This window comes from Manacus candei, unplaced genomic scaffold (assembly GCF_025592945.1).
Source record: "Manacus candei isolate 608988 ecotype Guabito, Panama unplaced genomic scaffold, ASM2559294v1 h1tg000076l, whole genome shotgun sequence".
Lineage (NCBI taxonomy): Eukaryota > Metazoa > Chordata > Aves > Passeriformes > Pipridae > Manacus > Manacus candei.
Genome location: NW_026138124.1, coordinates 5,741,764 through 5,760,943, shown reverse-complemented (window position 1 = coordinate 5,760,943; position 19,180 = coordinate 5,741,764). Strand labels below are relative to the sequence as shown.

The following is a 19,180-nucleotide window of genomic DNA, read 5'->3' as shown; positions in this document are numbered from 1 at the left end:
TTCTTTGAGTCATGTTTGTCACAGAGCTGGCATTTATCAGAATAAAATGATGGATATCCACATACCTCTGGGCAATCTCTGTATTCTAAGGCATTAATAATTTAGTGGAGCAAGAGAAGTGCTGGTGAGACCATTCTGCTGGCTCTGCTGAGCACTTTGCTGGCCCGACAGCATTTTTTGGTCCTGCCCACAAAACAAGCAGTGCAGCACTGAAATAATAAGCTTGTGTGTGTCTCAGAGGTGGGGTGTTGGATCTTGACAGAGAAAGATTTCGATTTCAAGCTTGAGAGAACTGAAAAGTAATGGCTGTTCTTTAAAAAAAAAACAACAAACAAAACCCCAAAGAAAACAAACCCACAACTGCTTTGCATCTTCTGGGAACAAAAGGAGGGAAAGAAATGAAAGGCCTGGGGGTGGGTGTTGCAAGTGGGGTTAATTGTGCCTTCCAGGAAGATGCAGCACAGGGAAATATCGTTAGGGGGAGATGACAGTTTCCTTTGTCTGAAACGTGGAGTTCTCCCTGCCAGGCGAGATATTAAATGTGCTTTTTCTTGGAAAATGGAATAGCATACCCAGGAAAGGCAGAGCTGCAGAACACACCAGGATCTGCTGATTGTAAGGAGTTACAAAACTCCCTTTTCCCTTCTGAGACTGGGAATTTGGAAAGCTTTCCCAGCCCATCCTCCACAGGCTGTTGTATTTTCACCAGCACTGAGCCCTTTAAATCCCTGGGTTTGCCAGGGAATTCCAGCAGCAGGTGCAGGATGAAGATTGGGAAACTTGTGCCTGTGGATGTGAAGCGTTTGCTTCTTCCCTCACCAGCCATCCTCCCTGCGAGTCCCTGCCTCCCAAACTGGGTGTTGCCATCTCACAGCTCTGGGAGCTGACTTGTTCTTTTTTTTATTATTGTCATTCTCAGGTGTTTTGAGGACCTGGAACCATGACGGACTCCAAATACTTCACGACCAATAAAAAAGGTTGGTGTTCAGCTGGTGCAGTGGATTGGAGGTGGTGGGTGGCTATTTTTACACAGGTTTTTTTAACTGCATGCAGAAGGACTTGTGCTTTTCTGGTAGCTCTGTCCCTGTTTCTCTTCTTAATCATCCAGGGAGAAACTTCCAAAGTAGGTCACATGGTGACAAAAGACAAAACTGGTGTGTTGTATGGTTTTATGAGGCACAAAACGGCCCAAAGTGCTGCTTTTTTAAGGATCAGAGAGCAAAATATTGGGGTTTGAGTGCAGATCTGGTCAGAGACAAAGTTTTAGCTACGGGCTAACAACTTCCAGACTGAGGATGGTTGTTCTTTTGGGCATCACAGGATTAAATTGATTGAGAGGCATTTAATATTTTGGGTATAAGGGTACTCTACATCAAGTAAAGATAACGGGTTTTCCTACTGCCATTCCCTCCAAAGCTGCACTGCTCTGTCTGACTTTCCTGTGACTTTACTGCAGGTGTGGTGGTCACCTCACCTCAGGACAAACTTCTGCCCTTAAAAATGGGAAGCCTGGAAAACATCTTTGAGGACACCTTATCCATTCAGATGCTCCAGAGCTGGGCTTGTTCTGCTGAGACTGTCCCAGACAAATTTTATTTTCTAACCTGTTCTTAAACAAAACACTGTCTCTGAGTGCAGTTTGAGCCTGATGTTGCTCATCCTTCTCCAGTAGATATGGAGAATGGTTTGCATTAACCTCTGCTTTTTAAAATGTCTGGGTGCTTCTGGGGGGGAATGCTTGCCAGGGAAAAACCTACACTGTTGCTCTATTTATGTTTCATTAAGCTTCAGAATGAGCTCATAAATAAAGCTAATGCAGTCGACATCTTTCTAAGGCACAACTGTCTGTAAATTCAGTCCTAAAGGCAGGTTTTTCTGGGGTAGCTGCATAGTCTGGGCTCTGGTGAGCTCTGCTCCTGGCTCAGCTCTGCTCCAGGGCATGAGCTCTGGGTGAGTAATGCCAGTGTCTCTCCCTCAGGCAGGAGGGATGACAAGTGGTCCCTCCACTGCATCCTGCAGAACAGCCACTGCTCTTCCCTTCTGAAGTGCCTGGTAGCCCTTTGTGTCAGGCTCTTCAGCAATTACTGCTGCTGCTCTGGCAGAGTGGCATTGGTGTGTAGGAATTGAAAGTTGGGGCTGGAATGTATTTTTTCAGAAATATTTTGATATTTGTAATGTGTCCTCAGCCTGTGGCTTCCACTGGGAATACAGTTGGCTGTCCTTCCTGGGGAAAGCTGTCTGTCAGCTGGGAGCATTATCCTTCTCATAGCACTTGCTCTGTCTGGAACAGGCCTGATAAACTGTCTTTTGCACATGTTGCTTTATTTTATAAACTTGTTTTGCCAATTTGGTGACCCAGCCTGAACTGACTTTCCATGCAGTAACCTCAGGAAGAATTAGTGTTGTGGAAAAGGCTGCTTTGGCAACCTTGGAATCCAGACAAGCTGTGTTACATGCAGCTTTTGTTAGGAGTTGCTCTGTCTTTCTAGCTTGAAAAGAATTTATTCCACTGGACTGAATAGATGCTTTCCTGTTTCAGCCACAGCATGTGGGCTCCACTCCAGTTTTCCCAGGAAGCAGGCAATGATGAGCAAAAAAAGTTAAAAAGTCTGGGCAAAATTCCTGGCTTAGTTTTTTTTTTTTCTTGCAGGCACGAATCTGGCATCTCCAAATAACTTTTCATCCTGGTTACATAATAGTTGCCTCTGAGAAACAGATGCCCCAGGGATGTGATTTGGTGTTCTGGGAAGTGGGAGAGCTGCAACATGCACGTTCTTGTTAACAGCTTTTCCCTCAGCAAGGTGTAGCCCCTGTCATTCCCTGGAGTGTTGCAGCTTTGCTTCTTATGTTGTCCATAAGGTCTGACAGGTTCCTCGTGCTGCTGCACCAGTTTTATGGGGAAAACAGGCTGGGAAAGTAAAAATTCACTCTTGAACTATCCCTATAGTGAGACCCTTTTCTTCTCCCAAGAGGCTCAATTTGTTTTGTCTTCTGCCAGGGGAGATTTTTGAACTGAAGGCTGAACTCAATAATGAAAAGAAAGAGAAGAGGAAAGAAGCTGTAAAGAAGGTTATTGCAGCCATGACTGTGGGGAAGGATGTCAGGTAAAAGCAACTTGGCAGCTCTGGTTGTCCTGGGACTCTGTCAGGTATAGTGATACACATGTCCATGGAACAGCTCTGAGTTTGGCATCTTGGTGAGGCTGGATGTGTCCTTGCCTGTGCTGTGCCTGTCACAGATTTCTCCAGCTCCTTCCTGTTACTGAGAGCAAAACAAACAACTGTTTTCCCTGCTGGTTTAGCCCAGTGCCAATAGCCCTTTTTGTTTAAACCCATCCAGAACTCAACCAATTTGTATGTTGACTTTAGGTGATGTTTTCTCCCTGCTTGCTATCCTGGGTTTCACTGTTACAAAGGCAATTCCACTTGTTTTCCTCAGCCTTACTTGCCACAGCACAGATTTGAGCTACGTTTTAAAAACGAGCGATTTTTAAATTGAACCTGTGTCTCAGAGGGCACCAGCATTTACCTTCTCCAGCACTATCCCCAGCACACTTTTCTGTCTTTGAGACAACCAGAAAAACCTGCTGGAGTGAATGCTTTCTCCCTCCAGCTTCTCCTGTTACTGGAGCCTACCAGAAAGTCCCAGCAGCCCTGGATTTGTGGCAGCAGCGTGGTCTGTTGCCACGGAAATCAGGATAAGGTTGCAAATTTAGCATCGTGATTTCATCGTAGAATGAAGGAACATGTAAACTGGAAGAAAAAAAAACTGATCTTTTTTTTTTTGCCAAGAGCACTTACCCTTCACCTTTAGATCCCTACAGCTTTACCTGGGAGCTGCAGAGATCCTTGTGTAACATCCTCGTGTTCTTCTGCAGTGCTGTTTACAGATTGCTGCTTGACATTTGAGTGAAACCCAGCTTGTCAGTGTTTAAGCTCCTAGAATTCACTAGTCTGAAATCTGGCAGGTTCTTTGTAAGTGTCCTGCATGACCAAAACATTTTTAAGCAACGTTTTTTTTCTCTTGTGGGTTCATCCCCAGGCCTGGCACGGTAGAATTTTCTTGTTTGGTGAACTCCCCATTTAAAACACATTTAGGAAATTGCATTAGTTTTCACCTCTTCCAGAACTGACCTATGTTAGAGCCCTAGAAGAGATTAAATGATTATAACAAAAGCCATTGCAAACCGTTTTGGGAAGGAAGGTGACCTTTTGTTGGACAGCAGGGTGCTTAAAGTGGAACTCCAGTTTTTCTGGCTTCCTTGATATTGTTGCTATCCCTTTTGCCTACTGTGAATTCTTGCTTTTTCTCTTGTGTATGGGAGTGTTGATGTGCTGGAGGGCTGTGCAGAGGGATCTGGACAGGTTGGATGGATGGACTGAGGCCATCCCATGGAACACTCCAGGCTTGGGACAGAGCAGCTGGAAAGCTGGAAAAGTACCTGGACCCTACTGGTTGACAGTGGCTGAGCATGAGCCCAAGGTGTGCCCAGGTAGCCAAGAAGGCCCATGGCACTTGGCCTGTAACAAAAATAGTGTGGCCAGGCAGGACCAGGATCGTTCCCTGTGCTGGGCACTGGTGAGGCACCTCAAATTCTGTGTCCAGTCTCATGACAAGAAAGACATTGAGGGGCTGGAGCATGTCCAGGGATGAGCAGCAGGGCTGGGGAAGGGTCTGGAGCACCAGGAGCAGCTGAGGAAGCTGAGGGGCTCAGCCTGGAGAAAAGGAGGGTCAGGGGAGACCTTCTTGCTCTCTTCAGCTCCCTGACAGGAGGCTGTGGTGAGATGGGGTCAGTCTGTTCTCCCAGATAGGACAAGAGGAAACAGCCTCAAGTTGTGCCAGGAAGGTTTATATTGCATTTTAATAACCTTCCCTGGGCAGTGGTGAGTCACCATCCCTGGAATAGATTTAAAAATCATGTAGATTTGGCACCTGGGGACAGGGTTTAGTGGTGGGTTTGGCAGTGCTGGGTTAACAGCTGAACTTAAAGGTCTTTTCTAACCTAAGCAATTGTGTGATTGTATTTTTGCTTATTCCTGTGTTGTCTGTCCAGCTCACTCTTTCCTGATGTTGTGAACTGCATGCAGACTGACAACCTGGAGCTGAAGAAGCTGGTCTACCTGTACCTGATGAACTATGCCAAAAGTCAGCCAGACATGGCCATCATGGCTGTCAACAGCTTTGTGAAGGTAACCTGCTCCCAGGGCTCACCAGAAAATGGCCCAGCACAGTGGCTGCCAGCACATCTCCTTTGCCCATTAGCCTTTGGGAGCTGTTTATCTCTGCTTTTGGTCTCAGCCTCTGGGCTGGGCTCGTGCTGAGTCCCAGTAGTTCTGGCTCCTTTCCCTCACTTGCTGCTGTCACTGCAGAGATGACTTAAGCACCCCTGTAAGTGGTTATGGGGGAGCTTGCTCCAGGGAAAGCTGCTTTTATTGTTTTCCCAACTTCTGGTGTTGGCTAACATATTTTATCTGTTTCATCTCCCAGCTGTCGTAGTATCTCTGATGTGTAGATATCTGCTTCCTGTTTGAATGTTCCAGCTGTGTGGAAAACCTTTATCTGTGGTGAAACCAAAAGACAGTTCAGTGCAAAAATAACAGCCTGATTGCTGTGTTGCCTTTAGTTCTGTCATCAAGTTGCCACTCCTTATCAAGAAAATGTTATTTCACGTTGTGCAAGATGAAACCCAGTGCTTAGAAGAAGTTTGAAACTCCTTGTAGAGTATTATAAAATCTAAAATACTGGGGAATGGCATTGAGTTCCAATTTTGTGTCATGGTTCTTGAGGCAGAAAGAGGGGAGAGCAGGCTGAGAGCAGGTCAGCTCTCCTCAGAGAAGAGTGTCCCTGTCTTCCTGTCTAGACAGAATATTGGTGTCTGTTTTTGTGTAATTCTGTTAGAATGGGCTCAAACAAAATTATATTTTCCATCTTCATGCTTAATGATATTTTCCATCTTCATGCTTTTCCCTGCAAGGAAATATCTGGTGTCCCTTTTGGCAAGTTGAGGGACAAGTGTTTGTAAAGAGCAAGTGTTGACACTGGTCTGCACTAACTCAGCACTTCACACCCAGTTCACACTTCAAGGTGTGGAATGCACTGGTAAGAGGTGTCACTTCTCCTATAATGCTTTAAAAGTGTTTTATCAGCTGTAGGAAATCTAAACAGCGAAAGGTAAATGGACCTTATGCTTTTGTAGGCTGTTCTGCAGCCATCCTTTTATAGGCTGATTTTAGGGGAGCTCAGAGATGTGGATGGTTTGGATGTGTTGAAAATTCTGTAGTCTTGAAGTATGAAGTGCTGTGTTCTTGTCTGCTTTTGCTTTTTCCTCTTCAGAAAAGCACCTCTAGACCAGCCTTTGCTTAGTGCTTCATCTGTTACAAACTTAAGGGATGCACAGGCCTTGATGGCTGTTGCATTGTGTTTAGTTGTTGACTTTTCCCATTATATCTCTGGCTTCTTTAAGCCAGTAAGGCTGGAAGTCAGTGTATTTTTTTTGTCTGAGGGTTGCCTGTGATTTTGGGTGGTGAGAGCTGCCTCTCTGGCTTAGCTGTAGCTGCTGGATCATGTTGAAAGAAGCTTTTCCTGGGAGAACAAAGGGACACCAAGATCACAATTTTACGAGCTATCACAGCCTGAAAACATCTCGAGATAGCATAAAATGTTTCTGTGAACCAAACAGTGCCACCTTTTAACCCCGATCCGAAATAATTGCCTGGTTTTTAGCGTGTCATCAGAGAGAACTGCTTCCTGAGCAAGAACAGCCTGACTCTGGCTGCAGGGAAGGCATCAGTGGGTGGTGGTGAAGGTTTGTTTACTGGGTATCCTGTCCCCTTGCAGGACTGTGAGGACCCAAACCCTCTGATCCGTGCCCTGGCCGTGCGCACCATGGGGTGCATCAGGGTGGATAAAATCACGGAGTACCTGTGCGAGCCCCTCCGCAAGTGTCTGAAGGATGAGGACCCCTATGTCAGGAAGACTGCAGCTGTCTGTGTGGCAAAGCTGCACGACATCAATGCCCAGATGGTGGAGGACCAAGGATTCCTGGATTCTCTGCGTGACCTGATTGCAGACTCCAATCCCATGGTAACGTATTCCCAGCGCTCTGCTCGAGTGTGTCTGATGGGCAGATGATCAGAAATGTGAAGGGTCTTTAATTGCAACTGCTGCACTGTGGTGAATGGGTTGGTTAGAGAGCAGTTGTTGCCTCAGAAAACAGTGTGATAAACAAAGTCTCGAGTTTCTATAAGTTTCAAATAATAGTTTATTATATGGTAAAAGCAAGCAGCCCGGCTGGGTGACAGAAATGGGACCAGTTTCCCAAATCTGCACACACCTGCTACAGGGTACATCTAGTATTTATCTTAGCTACTTCATGCATATTAATTATATCATATACATATGCATTCTACAGGTATTTGCTAAGTATTTAATATATGGGTTTTCTTGCAGCTAAAGCTAAAAGGCTTATCTCTACAACCAGTCATAATTCATGCATTCTTGGACGAACAGGCGCCTAAAGATTTAAAGTTCTACTGTATTTTATTCTTAGGATAGTAAGGAGGTTTTAGACCTCTTGACCTTGTAAGGGTCTGTTTTATTTCTTTATGGGGGTGTAATTAAGTTTTACAATCCGTTTGTTTTATTTTGATATAATCACCCATTTGTTTCACGAATCACAATTATTTATATATCACAACAGGAAATACCTTCTGTTGTTAGATCTGTTTGGGCTTTTGCCTGTTTTGCCTGTCTTGAGTGCTGCAGCAAAAGTGTAACTTCCTGGTCAGGTGAGTCAGAGCAGCAGGAAATATTTGATGCTGCTTCCTCAGTGACAGCTTGTAGTAACTGCTTTCCTGCAGGCTTTGGCTCTTCTTGGAATAAGAGGTTGGATGAATTCATTCACTAATGCAGATAAATCCACTGGCTTGTAATGAGTGGAGAAAATCAATGCTAATGTTTTTAATAAAGTTAAATGAGTCGTCAGAGCAGAGGTGGAGATCAGGACCAAGAATTTCACAGGAGTAAATTACCTACTAAATCAGCATTTAATCATGGTTGATGAAGGGTCCATTTCCAAGCCAGGCATGTTCTGCTATTATTTTGTAACTGAAAGGTGGTGGCCAATGGATTGAACTGTCCCACTGCATAATCCTTTCATTCAATATTGTTTGCTGTTACCTACTGGAATCCAGTGAGCATATCCATATATATCATCCTAACTGCAGCTCAGTGTAACTCAGACTTTAAGGATGTGACCACTACTTTTTTAGCTCTTTTAGGGCACAGATCTGATTTGACTCTGCTTAAAGACATAATTGCACATTATTAGGGCTTGTCTGACAGCTCTTTCCATGGTGCATGTAAAGCAAATTGCTTTTGTAGCTATCTTGGGCAGGTTAGATAAACCAAGTGCAGGTGGTGAGGTGCCATCCTCTTTAGGAGTGAAGGCTGCTGATTGCTCTTTGTAAGACTTTCTAGAGACAGTAAAAGTAGAGATGTCTGACTTTCACAGGCACCAGTCTGAGCAGAGATGTCTGTCAGGAGACACACCTATTGCCTCTGATATCCAGCTCTTTTACAAGCTGTTCTTTTTATCTGCCTCCCTGATTTTTTTTCTTGTGCCAGGTTTCTGTATGAATATTGATGACTCCTTGAAGATGCTCTCTCTGTCGAGGCAACTTTGAGTCACACAGAGGAACACCTGCTGGGTTAATTCCATGTGGGAGAGTGTGTGCCTTGCAGCCTCTGAAAGAACTTCCTTGGGTTGCTTTAGTTCCACTTAAATGCTGGCCCTGGCATTCACCAGCTCACAGGCAGCAATGGAATGTGCTCTGGACAGGGATAGAACTTCCTCTTCTCCTAGCCTGGGTTCCAGCTCTGATTTTCTTCTGGTCACAGCCACATGGATGTGGTACTTCAGGAGAATTAATAAGGTTTTTTTTTCCCTTTCTGCTCGTTGATCTCAATGGAACTCACAGGTTTGGTAAATGGACCCTTGGCTGACAGGAGAGCACCAATATGCTTTTAACTTAAATACTGACTTAATGAAGAAAAGAGGAAAAACACCAAAGGGCAGTGCATGCTCCATTTGCTAAATAAACCTCCAAAAGTAGCACTGGGAGTCCCAATAAACCATCAGCACAACTAATGAGCTCCTTGGTGGTAACGAGGGTGGGCTGAGGCAGCAGAACCTTTGCAGCTGCTGGAGCTGTGCAGGATCCCAGTACCTGCCTCGTGTTGCACTCACCTTGCTCTTCCCAAAACTGAGGATGCACAGCAGGACAAAGCAGTTTGGAGGAGTGATAGTGATGGAGAGGCCTGTGGTGTGTGGCTTTGAGAGGATCATGTAGCTGGTGTTCTGTGTACTGGTTTCCCAGGTTTCACTGTGGATGGAGCATTGTATTTTTGATTCCTGAGGGTGCACGGGGAGAGATTTTTATCAAAGGTTTGAGGCTCTTATAGCTGCTGATTTAATACAATATTTAATCTGGTTACAAAGTAGAAAAAGACATTCCTTCTAGTTAAGTTTATTCCTTTGGTCCCCTTTGAAATTCATGCCTTTGTGGCATAGTGATTTTGTCAAAAGTACAGGAACTATCCAGCTCCAATTAAGGTTCATCTTCCCAGTCAAACCATCCATCTCATGGCTGCTTTCTCCATGTGAAACTCCAGTGGGGTTCCAGATGACCAGGGGTCGTGTTTGCCAGATAAATTATATTTGTGTGTGAGTTGATATTTGTTAAGCTGTTTTTCCTTGATCAGATGGAATGCAGCCCCTACCTGGGAGCTCTTTTTAAGTAAAATCTTTGTGTCAGTATTGGCTATCAAAAGAAGGATTGCTGGAAAAATGGTACTGAGGGATCAATCCTTATGGCCTATTCCTCTGTAAATGGTGCATCTCAATCATTGGAACCTGTTATCTAAGCTCATTCATATTTATATTATAAATGTTTCTCCTCTCTCGATGGCTTGTGGAAATGGGCAGCATTAGACACTTAATGAAGCAGAATTTTTTAGATGGGAAATCCACACTTGTTCTCTCTTCTGAGAAATGAGGATGTTGAGCAGGAGCTAAAAAGGGCTGCAGTTGAAAAATAGTCTCCAAGAAGGGTTTTATTATGGTTTTGTAATTGGTTGCCTCTAGGACATGAGCAAGCACTAAGCATTCTAGCTGGGTGCTTGGTAAAGTAACATCTCCATCTGTGGCTTGCTAATTGCCTTATAATTATGCAGAGATCAGGGTGCATATTTCTGTTGGCTCAGATCCCCTTCGTCCTAACGATGTCTGACTAAGTTGGGAGGTGACCTTGTCAGAAACATTTTGTTGTTTTGGGGGTTTTTTTCTATGTTTTTTTGACTACTGGCATGACTGTGTTAATAAGGTAACAGACTGGGGATGTTCAGGCCACTGAAGTCCTGTGGAGGTGCTGCAGGTCCACAGGCAAGGTGTTTGCCCCCTTTATCTGGGCTTTTTGTTGTCAGGATGTGGCCTTAGTTCACATTCAGTGATCTGAGCAGCTGCAGTGTTGCACCCTTCCAGGTGAGCTGGCTGTAGTTGAGATTAAAGGCCTGACACCTCAGTCTGGTAGTTCACTAGCTATTTCTGAAAAAAAATCTCTGTATGGCTTTGCAGCTTCTGCTGGGTGAATTAATTTAAACCTCTAATTGCATATATAGTGATGGGGGTATGTATGGCAAGGTACCAGCTGGGCTGGTGACTTGTGACATGTCAGCAGTTCCTGGACATGTATTGCCTTGTGCAGGCACTGGGCCAATAACCCCTGCAAGGGCACAGTTCAGTTGCACTGCAGAAGTTTGATTGTGGCAGGAGTCTCTAATCTCGTTTTACAGATGAGTCTGAAGTACTGTGGCTGCCCTTTGTCACCTGGGATCCTGCCAAAGAGGATCCTTCCCTAGAGGGAGCCCTCACTCCTTCCCAGGGCTGTCTTAAGGCAAACCCTTCTCTTTTGCTCTTCATTTCCTTGCAAGAAAAGCAAAAGCAGGTCTGGAGGAATGTAATGCTGGGGCCTGGCTGCTTTGGGCTGCTGGACCTGCTCAGTCCTCAGTGCCTTTCTCACTGGTGACTTGGGCATAGTGCCACTCAGAAGCCACTGAATGGCTTCCATAATCCACGTACTCCAACCAAAATGCAATTCCAAAATGACATCCCAGGGATTTTGTGTATTCCAGGTCGCTGCAGAACACTGTTCACACCCAGCAGCAGCAGTAGATAATAGATGGGTGAGAGAGGTAGGTTTGTTACACACCTGCTGATGACCAGAGACTCTCTGAAGTCTTGGGAAACCCTTTTTTTTTTTTCCTTTTTCCTGATTCTGTCTTGTTCTGGCATTTTTGGACGAGACCCAGTGACTGTTTGTGGTTGGAAGTGCTGAGCCCAGGTGAGGGAGAGCAGACCACGAGATGGCAGCAGCTTAAAGCAGAACCAAAGCTGAATGCCCTTAGACACCTCATTTTGTAACTAGTTCCCTCCTGGCTTTTATCCCAGCACTTGGTTTTCTTCAAGAATGTAAATATTAGCAGACAAACATAAGAAGAAATCCATCTTAAACCTTACTGGTCTTCTAATATTTGCATGGAACAACCTTTCTGTCCAAATATTTTCAATCCTTGACCTTCCAAGCTAACTCTTAACCCATGGAATAGTTTTCTTATATCAGTCTGTCTGTTATCCACATGGCTTAAGTTGATGTCACCTTCTCCCTTTTATTTTCTAGGTGCTGTTCAGTGTTTAACTCCCTTCCTGTAGCATTTCTTCTTCCTCACATTCTGCTTTGTCACTGTAATGTGCTGGATCAGGGCTTTTTCAGGTGTGGCTGTGTCTACTCCTGTGTTCTTGTTGGCTGTACAGATGTAGCACTTCTGTGCTGTCCAACAGAATGTCTTGTTTTACACAAGAATGATTGTTTTACACCATCTACACATCCCAGTTTATTGGGAGAAACATTGTTGTGAATCAACGTGGAGTAAACTGAGATCACATAAGTAAATGCACCAAGTGTATGGAGATCATTAAACTCTGTTGTGCCTGGGATGATTTTTGCCTTTAGCATTAACCAGTCTAGGAAGGGAAATCTATTGAGATCTGACATCTAGGGGGTGGTGAGGTGCACCTAGGTCCCTCTAGCAGTTTTGAGTTCCTACAGCTCACAGATGAGACTAAAAACCTGTTGATAGAGATGCCAGTGCTCTCTTGTCCCTCCTGCTCTGCCTGCGAGTGATGAGGGTTCCCTCTCTGCCGCAACTTCACAGTGTGTGGGGGGGGGGCTTTCTGGATGACCCTGTGGAGGAAGAAGGTCTTCCTTTTGTTCCTTTTCCTCCCAGCTGGCAAGCTGTATGTCTTTGTGAGGTGGTGTCCTGAGGAATAAGCCAGTTTAGAAACAGAAGCAGCTTTTGTCTCCTGGGCTGTCCTCCTCTGAGTACTCTGCAGGAATTTTAATCCCTCTCTGTGTAATAAGTCTGGGGAAACTGGTGATCCTCTGAGTCCCAAAAGGGGTCTGTGGGAGGCAGTCAGGGATGTGGGAATTCTCTCATACAACAGGGAATGGAACACCACCTTCTCCACGGGCACAGGAGAGCACTTGTCCCTCATGGGGACTCTCACAGCCGTGTGTTTTCCCTGTGCAGCTGATGCTTTATGAAGTGGGAGGAGTGAACCACCACTGCTGGGTGAGTTCATGATTCCTGCTAATGAAGGTTGAAAGGGCTTGAAAATTCACATCCCAGTGTGGAGCTGAATATTGCTGTGACTGTGGGCTCTCTCATCAGCCTGGGGCTGCTCCAGGGTACTCTGTCTGTCCCTCTGGATAAAAAATGTCCCTCCACTTTTCAGCGTGGGTGTTGCAGATGCAGGCTGGATCTTGGAGTCCCCCAACCATGTCTCTATTGGCCCTGTGTGTGGTTTGGGGTTTTTAATCTGTTTGTGCTGCAAGTGGAGATAATATTTCCTTCTGGGAGACACTTGATGGCATTTGTAGGCGGAATTTCTTTTACCCATTGATGGATATGTTGCAGTGAACGAGCCCATTGCTTAGGGCTGTTGAAAAGTGGTGGCAACACTTTGGAGCTCTTTAATAGATGTTTCTGCTGTTTACATGAGGCTGCCCAGGAGGGAGAGCAACACTTTTTGCAGAGTAAGCAGCCAACCAGCAGCAGCAAATTGGGAAGGAAATAGGGAGAGGTTATGGAGGAGCCTGTATAAACAGTGGCTACATTAATGTGTGTGGTGGGTGCTTGAGAGTGGGAGACTGCCAGGGGAGAGCAGGAACTTGAACTGGGGGAGAAGGGAGAGCTGATGTCTGTAGTTGGTGGCACAACTTCTGGTTACCCACTCTGACCCTGCTTGCTCTGCTGCTGAAACCCAGTTTTGGCTCCGGAATGAGCTCCTGCAACAACTTCTCCAGAGGAAGGCTGGAATCTGACTTACCAAGTAGCTCTTTTTTTCTCCAGGTTGTCATCCTGAACAGGTCTGAGGGAATTTCCAGCCTGTATGTGGGATTTGATTCTTTCTTTGTTTTTGCTAGGCTTGTGGATGAGGGATTTGGATCTTGAGCATCTTCCATCAAAGCTGTGCTTTTCCCTGTGTTTTCAGTACTAGCAGAGATGCAACCAGTTTATATGATAATGCATGAATTTCCATGGCTCCACAGAGTCTGTCTTCCCAGACCCCTCATTTATAAAGCTTAATTGACAAATCCATCCATCAGAGACCTGTCTCCTTCCAATTACAGCCACCAGTATATGCCTAATTTCCAAAGCATTTGTCTTGCCAAATAGATCACTCCAGGATCTCTCACATCAATCAGGGTGCTGGGAATTTTGTTGACATGTGTCTACATGTTACATTTTCAGTCAGAACAGGCATTTCTAGCTATTGACAAGCACCATTCGTCAGAAATTGCTGTGGCTGTGATGTTTTGTAACTCTGCACCCCCCTTTTCAGGGCTCTGTGAGGGTTTTTTAGCTGGTGCTTTTCTCCTCGGTTGCAGCTTGGATTGTTTGCCACTGGATGGTGCCAGCGAGAACCTCTGCAAGGGAAATTGCAAAGGGCCTTACACAAAAAAAAAAAAAAAAAGAAAAAAAAAGGCAAAAGAAGCTTTCCTTGTGTGTGATAGGTGCCTGATCCAGGCTGGGATCACACCATGGTGTTTCCTGGAAGAGGAGTAGGGAGTTGCAGACCCTCTGTGTCTTCCTATAGACTTTAGTTTCCAGTACTGGGGGCTCAGCTGTGCCAGGGAGAAACCCTTCGAGATGGAGCCATCCCTGAACAGCTTCTTGCCCACCTACCACAAGAGTTTCAGCAGCTGGGGGAAGCATGTTTTCCTATCTTACAGCTAACACATCCTGATTTTACAGGGATGTGAGAGCAGAAGTGGTGTTCTAGTCTGCCACAAAGTGCCATTTTTCTGCAGGGAAGTGCAAAAACCAGTCAGGGCAAGCACGCCGTGGGAAGGATAACACTTAACTTCCCTTTGGTTGCCACCTCCATAAAAATTCATCCCACTTGCAAAGAGCAAGCCAGGAGGTCTTCCCCACCCAGGCAGTTTTTAGGATGTGATCAGAAACTGAGGATTTGTTAGGCTCCATACATATTACATGAATTACCAGTGTGAGGTTCCTGAAGGCTCCCTGACTTGCCTGATTGAGCCATTTTATAGTCATAGAATCCCCAAATGGTTTGGGTTGGAAGGGACCTAAAAGTTCATCCAGTCCCAACCATTGTCATGAGCAGGGACACCTTCCACTATCCCAGGTTGCTCCAAGCCCCATCCAGCCTGGCCTGGGACACTTCCAGGAATGGGGCAGCCCAGCTTCTCTGGGCAACCTGTGCCAGGACCTCACCACCCTCACAGGGAAGAATTTCCTCTGTAAATTTAATTATAAAATTACTTTTAAAAAGTAATTTTAATTGTTCACGGGCCGTTTCTAGGGAAGCAAAGTAAAGGAGGCTTGTAGATAAAAGACATAATATGAACAGAAGTAGGAGTCATATAATCTGGAAAGAGCCTGTCTGTGTTAGTACTCGTTAGGGAGCTTTTGGGCACACAGCATGGTCTGTGTGGCCTGGTAAAATACCCACCCTGAATATCCCATCTGGGAGTCTGTGCTTTATGACATGCGAGCTCAGAGTGCTCTTCAAAATGTCAGCACCTCTCCATTCCCAAAAGCATCATGTGGTGCCTGGCTCCCTGGAGGATGGGAGCCTCCAGCTGTGTGGGGAATGCTGCCTTTCCTCAGCATCTCTTCAGAGCCCCTTAATTTTTTTCCTCCTCTTCTTCGTTTTCCTCCTCCTTTTAATGGCATGGTGAGCCAGAGGTTCCTGTTTTAAGCAGCAGAACATTGTATTTCATTAACTCCATTACACACTTGGTTTAATTTCCAATTAGCCTGGGATGGGAGGAAAAATAATCCGATTGCTCCGACCGGTTGGCGTTCTGGATGTGCCGAGCTTCCCTCTGTCCCCCCACCCCCTGCAAAGCTTTTCCTGTGTGGGTTGACAGGCAGACACGCAGGTTTTCACCCACCCCCTTTCCTCCTTGCTAATGTATTTTATACCATTTGCTCTGAAGCTGAAGGTTTGAGCTGCCAGAAGGAATAACTGGCAAATCAGTGTTCCTACCTCTGCAGCTTTCCGTGAGGTCGGATCTGGTCTCTCCGGCTGCGGAGGGAGTTCTGTCTGTAGGTGGATTTAAAAACGTTGGGTTCTTGTGAAAGCTGTAATGTAGTTCTAAGTGCAGGGTTGGGGGGTTTTTTGGGGGGCTTTTTCTGTTTTTTTTTTTTTGTTTTGTTTTTATTTTAATAAGAGTCTGTGAGATTTAGCTATCCTCATCCCAATGACGCTTCTCCAAGAGTCTAAATTTATTGGGAAATTCCAGCCAAAAGCAGGTTTATTGTCATCGGGCTCATCTGTGCTCCAAAGGGATGTTGCTGTGGCTGCATTTGAATAACGTTGAAATGTAGCCAGGGTGAACTGATTTACATCAGCAAGCCAGGGACCTGTTATTATTAATAATTATGATTAATTCTTCCATCTCCTTTGCATTTTTATTTTTCAGGTGATTTTTAGGTGGGTCCTCACTGGTTAGTAGCTCTTAGCTTAAAGGTGGTATCCTTAATTGTGAGTCAAGTGAGGCATTTTGCTGTGGAGTTAACTTAGAAGTTTAAGCTCTTAAAAGCTTTTCCTATTCATTAGTTGTTTGGGCTCACATATCTGTGGCTACTCAGGCGACCACAGTTTTTTCATTATTTTTGAGGACTAAAGGCTATGATAAATGTTAGTTTCTTGTCCTTTTAGTTTCCTCCTAATCTATGGATTAATTATACAACTCCTGGTTGGTTTCTCATCAAAATCAACTTGGTGCATGTTTTGAAAAGCAGAGAATACTTAGTTTTCTAAAAAAACTTGGCTTTTTTTTTCGTCAGCCTGTGAAACTTGTCCAGTTCCATGGAGCACTTTGTCCTGTACCACGTGTAAAACTTTAGCTTTACTTTTTTATGTCCCCCAGCAAGTCCATCATTGCTGTTTATTTTCAAGGGAAAATAACCAACTTGCATAAGTTACCACTTTGTACCTTGCTCTTGCTGTTCAGCACAGTTGGACTTCACCATCTTGTGTTGCTGTGTTAAGGAAGAAGCATCAGCTGAGTTGAAGGTTTAAAACTCAACTTTGATGTTGTAGGTTTTCTTTGGCCAAAACATCTTTCTAAATATTTCTAGTGACACTTCCATGACTGCCAAAGTATGTTGTAGATTATTAGGTGATATAACAGTGGAATTGGTGTGAATGGTTCTTGATGGACTCCTTTCCATACCTGAGTGGGAGCTGTTAGAGGGCAGTGCTTCAGTCTTTGTTGACCTGCCCTCTCCCTTGGCTAGAGCTGTTGGCAGCGTGGTTGTTGTGGGCTGGGATGGAACCATGCAGTGCCAGCTTGTGTTGCTTTGTGTTCCTGCCTCCCAGCAAAGCCCAGTGGCAGTGCCAAGGAAGAGGTGAGCGTGTGTGCTTGAACCAGTGTTTATGTTGGACGGGGTCCTGAAATCTGTTTTCATTTCAGCTGTGCTGTGGCTGTGCAAAAAGCCTTGGAGATGCTAATTATTTTTGTTGGCATACCATAACCTATCAATATGTTCGGTGCAAATCGCCAGGGAGTCCTTTTTTATTTTTTAATCAATGTTGCTTAAAGTTTGAAGACATTCCCCAACCCTTCTCTTATCCCATTTTGCTTCATTTATCTTCTTGTCACTGAGTTGACAGCAGTTCTGTTTTGCTGAGGTAGGAGGTGAGGACCAGCTCTAATTGTGGACTATGGATTGCAGATCCCAGCTCCTCTGGCAGAGCTGAGCTGCCACCAGATGTTGCACAGCCCCTTCCAGTCCTTCTTTTATAACCCCCAAGGACACGACAGCCTGTGCTCCAAAGTGCTTCTTGCCGTCTGACACTCTCTCTCATGGATGCTTTTAATGGAAATCTGAGTGGATTGCCATGTGATGTCCCAGCTTTGATTTGGACACTTGCAGTTATGCTGGCATGTTAATTCCTAAAAAAAAAAAGCCCAGAAGGATCCTAAAGGCAAGACCTCATTGACAGCCGGGTGTCCAGGTTGGAGCTGCTGTGCACCAGGCCCATGGGAACAGCATTTCTGTGCATCCTTTGCCCCTGGAAAACACAGGGATAGCCTGCATGGACTCTGCAGGGAAAGCAACATAAATACAGCTGCCTTGACTTGTACTTGCCCCAGGGTTTAGGATATCCTAGAAGTGTTCAAAAACATCTGGATATGGCACTTTGGGGACATGGTTTAGTGGTGGACTTGGCAGTGCTGGGTTAACAGTTGAATGATCTTGGAGGTCTTCTCCAACATTAACAGTTCTATGATTCTATATTAATTACTAATTTATCAGTTACTGCAACAAAAGTAGTGCCTGGCAGTGTGAGTGCATTTGCCAGAGCTCAGCCTTGTTCCTTAGTATGACTGACAGGTCCCTTGCTGTAATGCTTTGGCTCTGAAAATTTCTTTTGTTACTTCAAAATTATTTTCCATAGTAGTTTCATTTTATAAGTACTTTTTCTTAAAGATTTTGAACTTTTTCAGTTGCTTTTATGATTTGTCTTCACATGTGAACTTCCAAAATGCAGTGAAATTAATACAGTCTTTTCCTTCACTTTTGTGCTGTGTCACATTAACCATTCAGGAATTAGGCAAATTAAATAATAAGAAGAATAAGCAGCATATCTTAATAAATTACTAATTAAAACAGAACAAGAAGACAGCAGTTCTGATTACTAATGATTTGGGTGACAGAAGGCTCATTCAGCTAATGAAATTCATAAAATCTTGGATCAAAATCCTATCTCTGACCTCTAGGTGTGAAATGCAAAACAATCATCATTACTGTGCTTGTGCAATGACTTTGGAATATATTGGTTTAATGACAAGCAGTGATGGGAACAAGGCAGAGAAACTTCTGGTCGTGCTGTTCTTGTTTTCATTGTACTGCATCAAAAGCATCTTTAGTCATCCAAACAGTCAGATGATTTTAGATAAGATGTTTCTTTGCCTTAATCCCATAGAAAATAATGCTATAAATCTTCATTTGAGCAGGTATTTACTGTGAGTTGGGCTGGACATGATGTACATTGTAAAATGTCCTGAAAATGCCTTTTTATAGGGTACTTCAGTTTTGTGTGTCAAACTCAGCATAAATCCCTCTTCTAGTTAGTTAAACAAATAAGACTTCAGTCTCATCTGCAAATTGTCTATTTTTGTCTCTATATTCTGCAACTCTTCTATTTTAGAAATCTTCACATAGAGTCTGTTAGAATAACTGTTGAATTTGAACATGGAACTAAGAATCAGAAATTTGTGCTGCACTCCCACTTCTCGTTCTTGCCCAGCTGGACCCTGAACCTCCTCTGTGATCCTTTAATCTGTGCTTAGAAAAGAAAAGACCTTATATAGTCCTAAATGTAGGAGGAATATTTTCAGGGATGAGTTGTGCTGGGGTCCTTGCTTTAACATGACTCTGTAAAGCAAATGGACGCTATGGAGACTGCTTGGAATTGAAATGTGTTATTAAAAATTTAGCAGGAGTTGTCCATTTTAGGGAAATGGTGTGTTTGTTTTCAAACTGGGTGACCTGACAGCGCTGCTGCAGAGCTGGAGGC

The 19,180-nt window shown here is 44.5% G+C and overlaps 1 protein-coding gene across 6 annotated transcripts in view; it reads left to right on the top strand.

The window, feature by feature from the left end:
- The window catches only part of AP2B1 (adaptor related protein complex 2 subunit beta 1), a 79,440-nt gene that overhangs the window by 3,619 nt on the left and 56,641 nt on the right, over positions 1-19,180 (top strand). For 4 of the 6 annotated variants that reach the window (XM_051810085.1, XM_051810081.1, XM_051810082.1 and 1 more), the window contains exons 2-5: positions 920-977; positions 2,999-3,104; positions 5,054-5,189; positions 6,838-7,083. In XM_051810085.1, coding sequence (XP_051666045.1) covers positions 941-977; positions 2,999-3,104; positions 5,054-5,189; positions 6,838-7,083 — 525 coding nt within the window. In that variant the 5' untranslated portion in view covers positions 920-940. Of the gene's footprint in view, positions 1-456; positions 616-919; positions 978-2,998; positions 3,105-5,053; positions 5,190-6,837; positions 7,084-15,207; positions 15,323-19,180 lie in introns of those variants that run through there. The other 2 variants (XM_051810083.1, XM_051810087.1) reach the window with 2 other exon arrangements.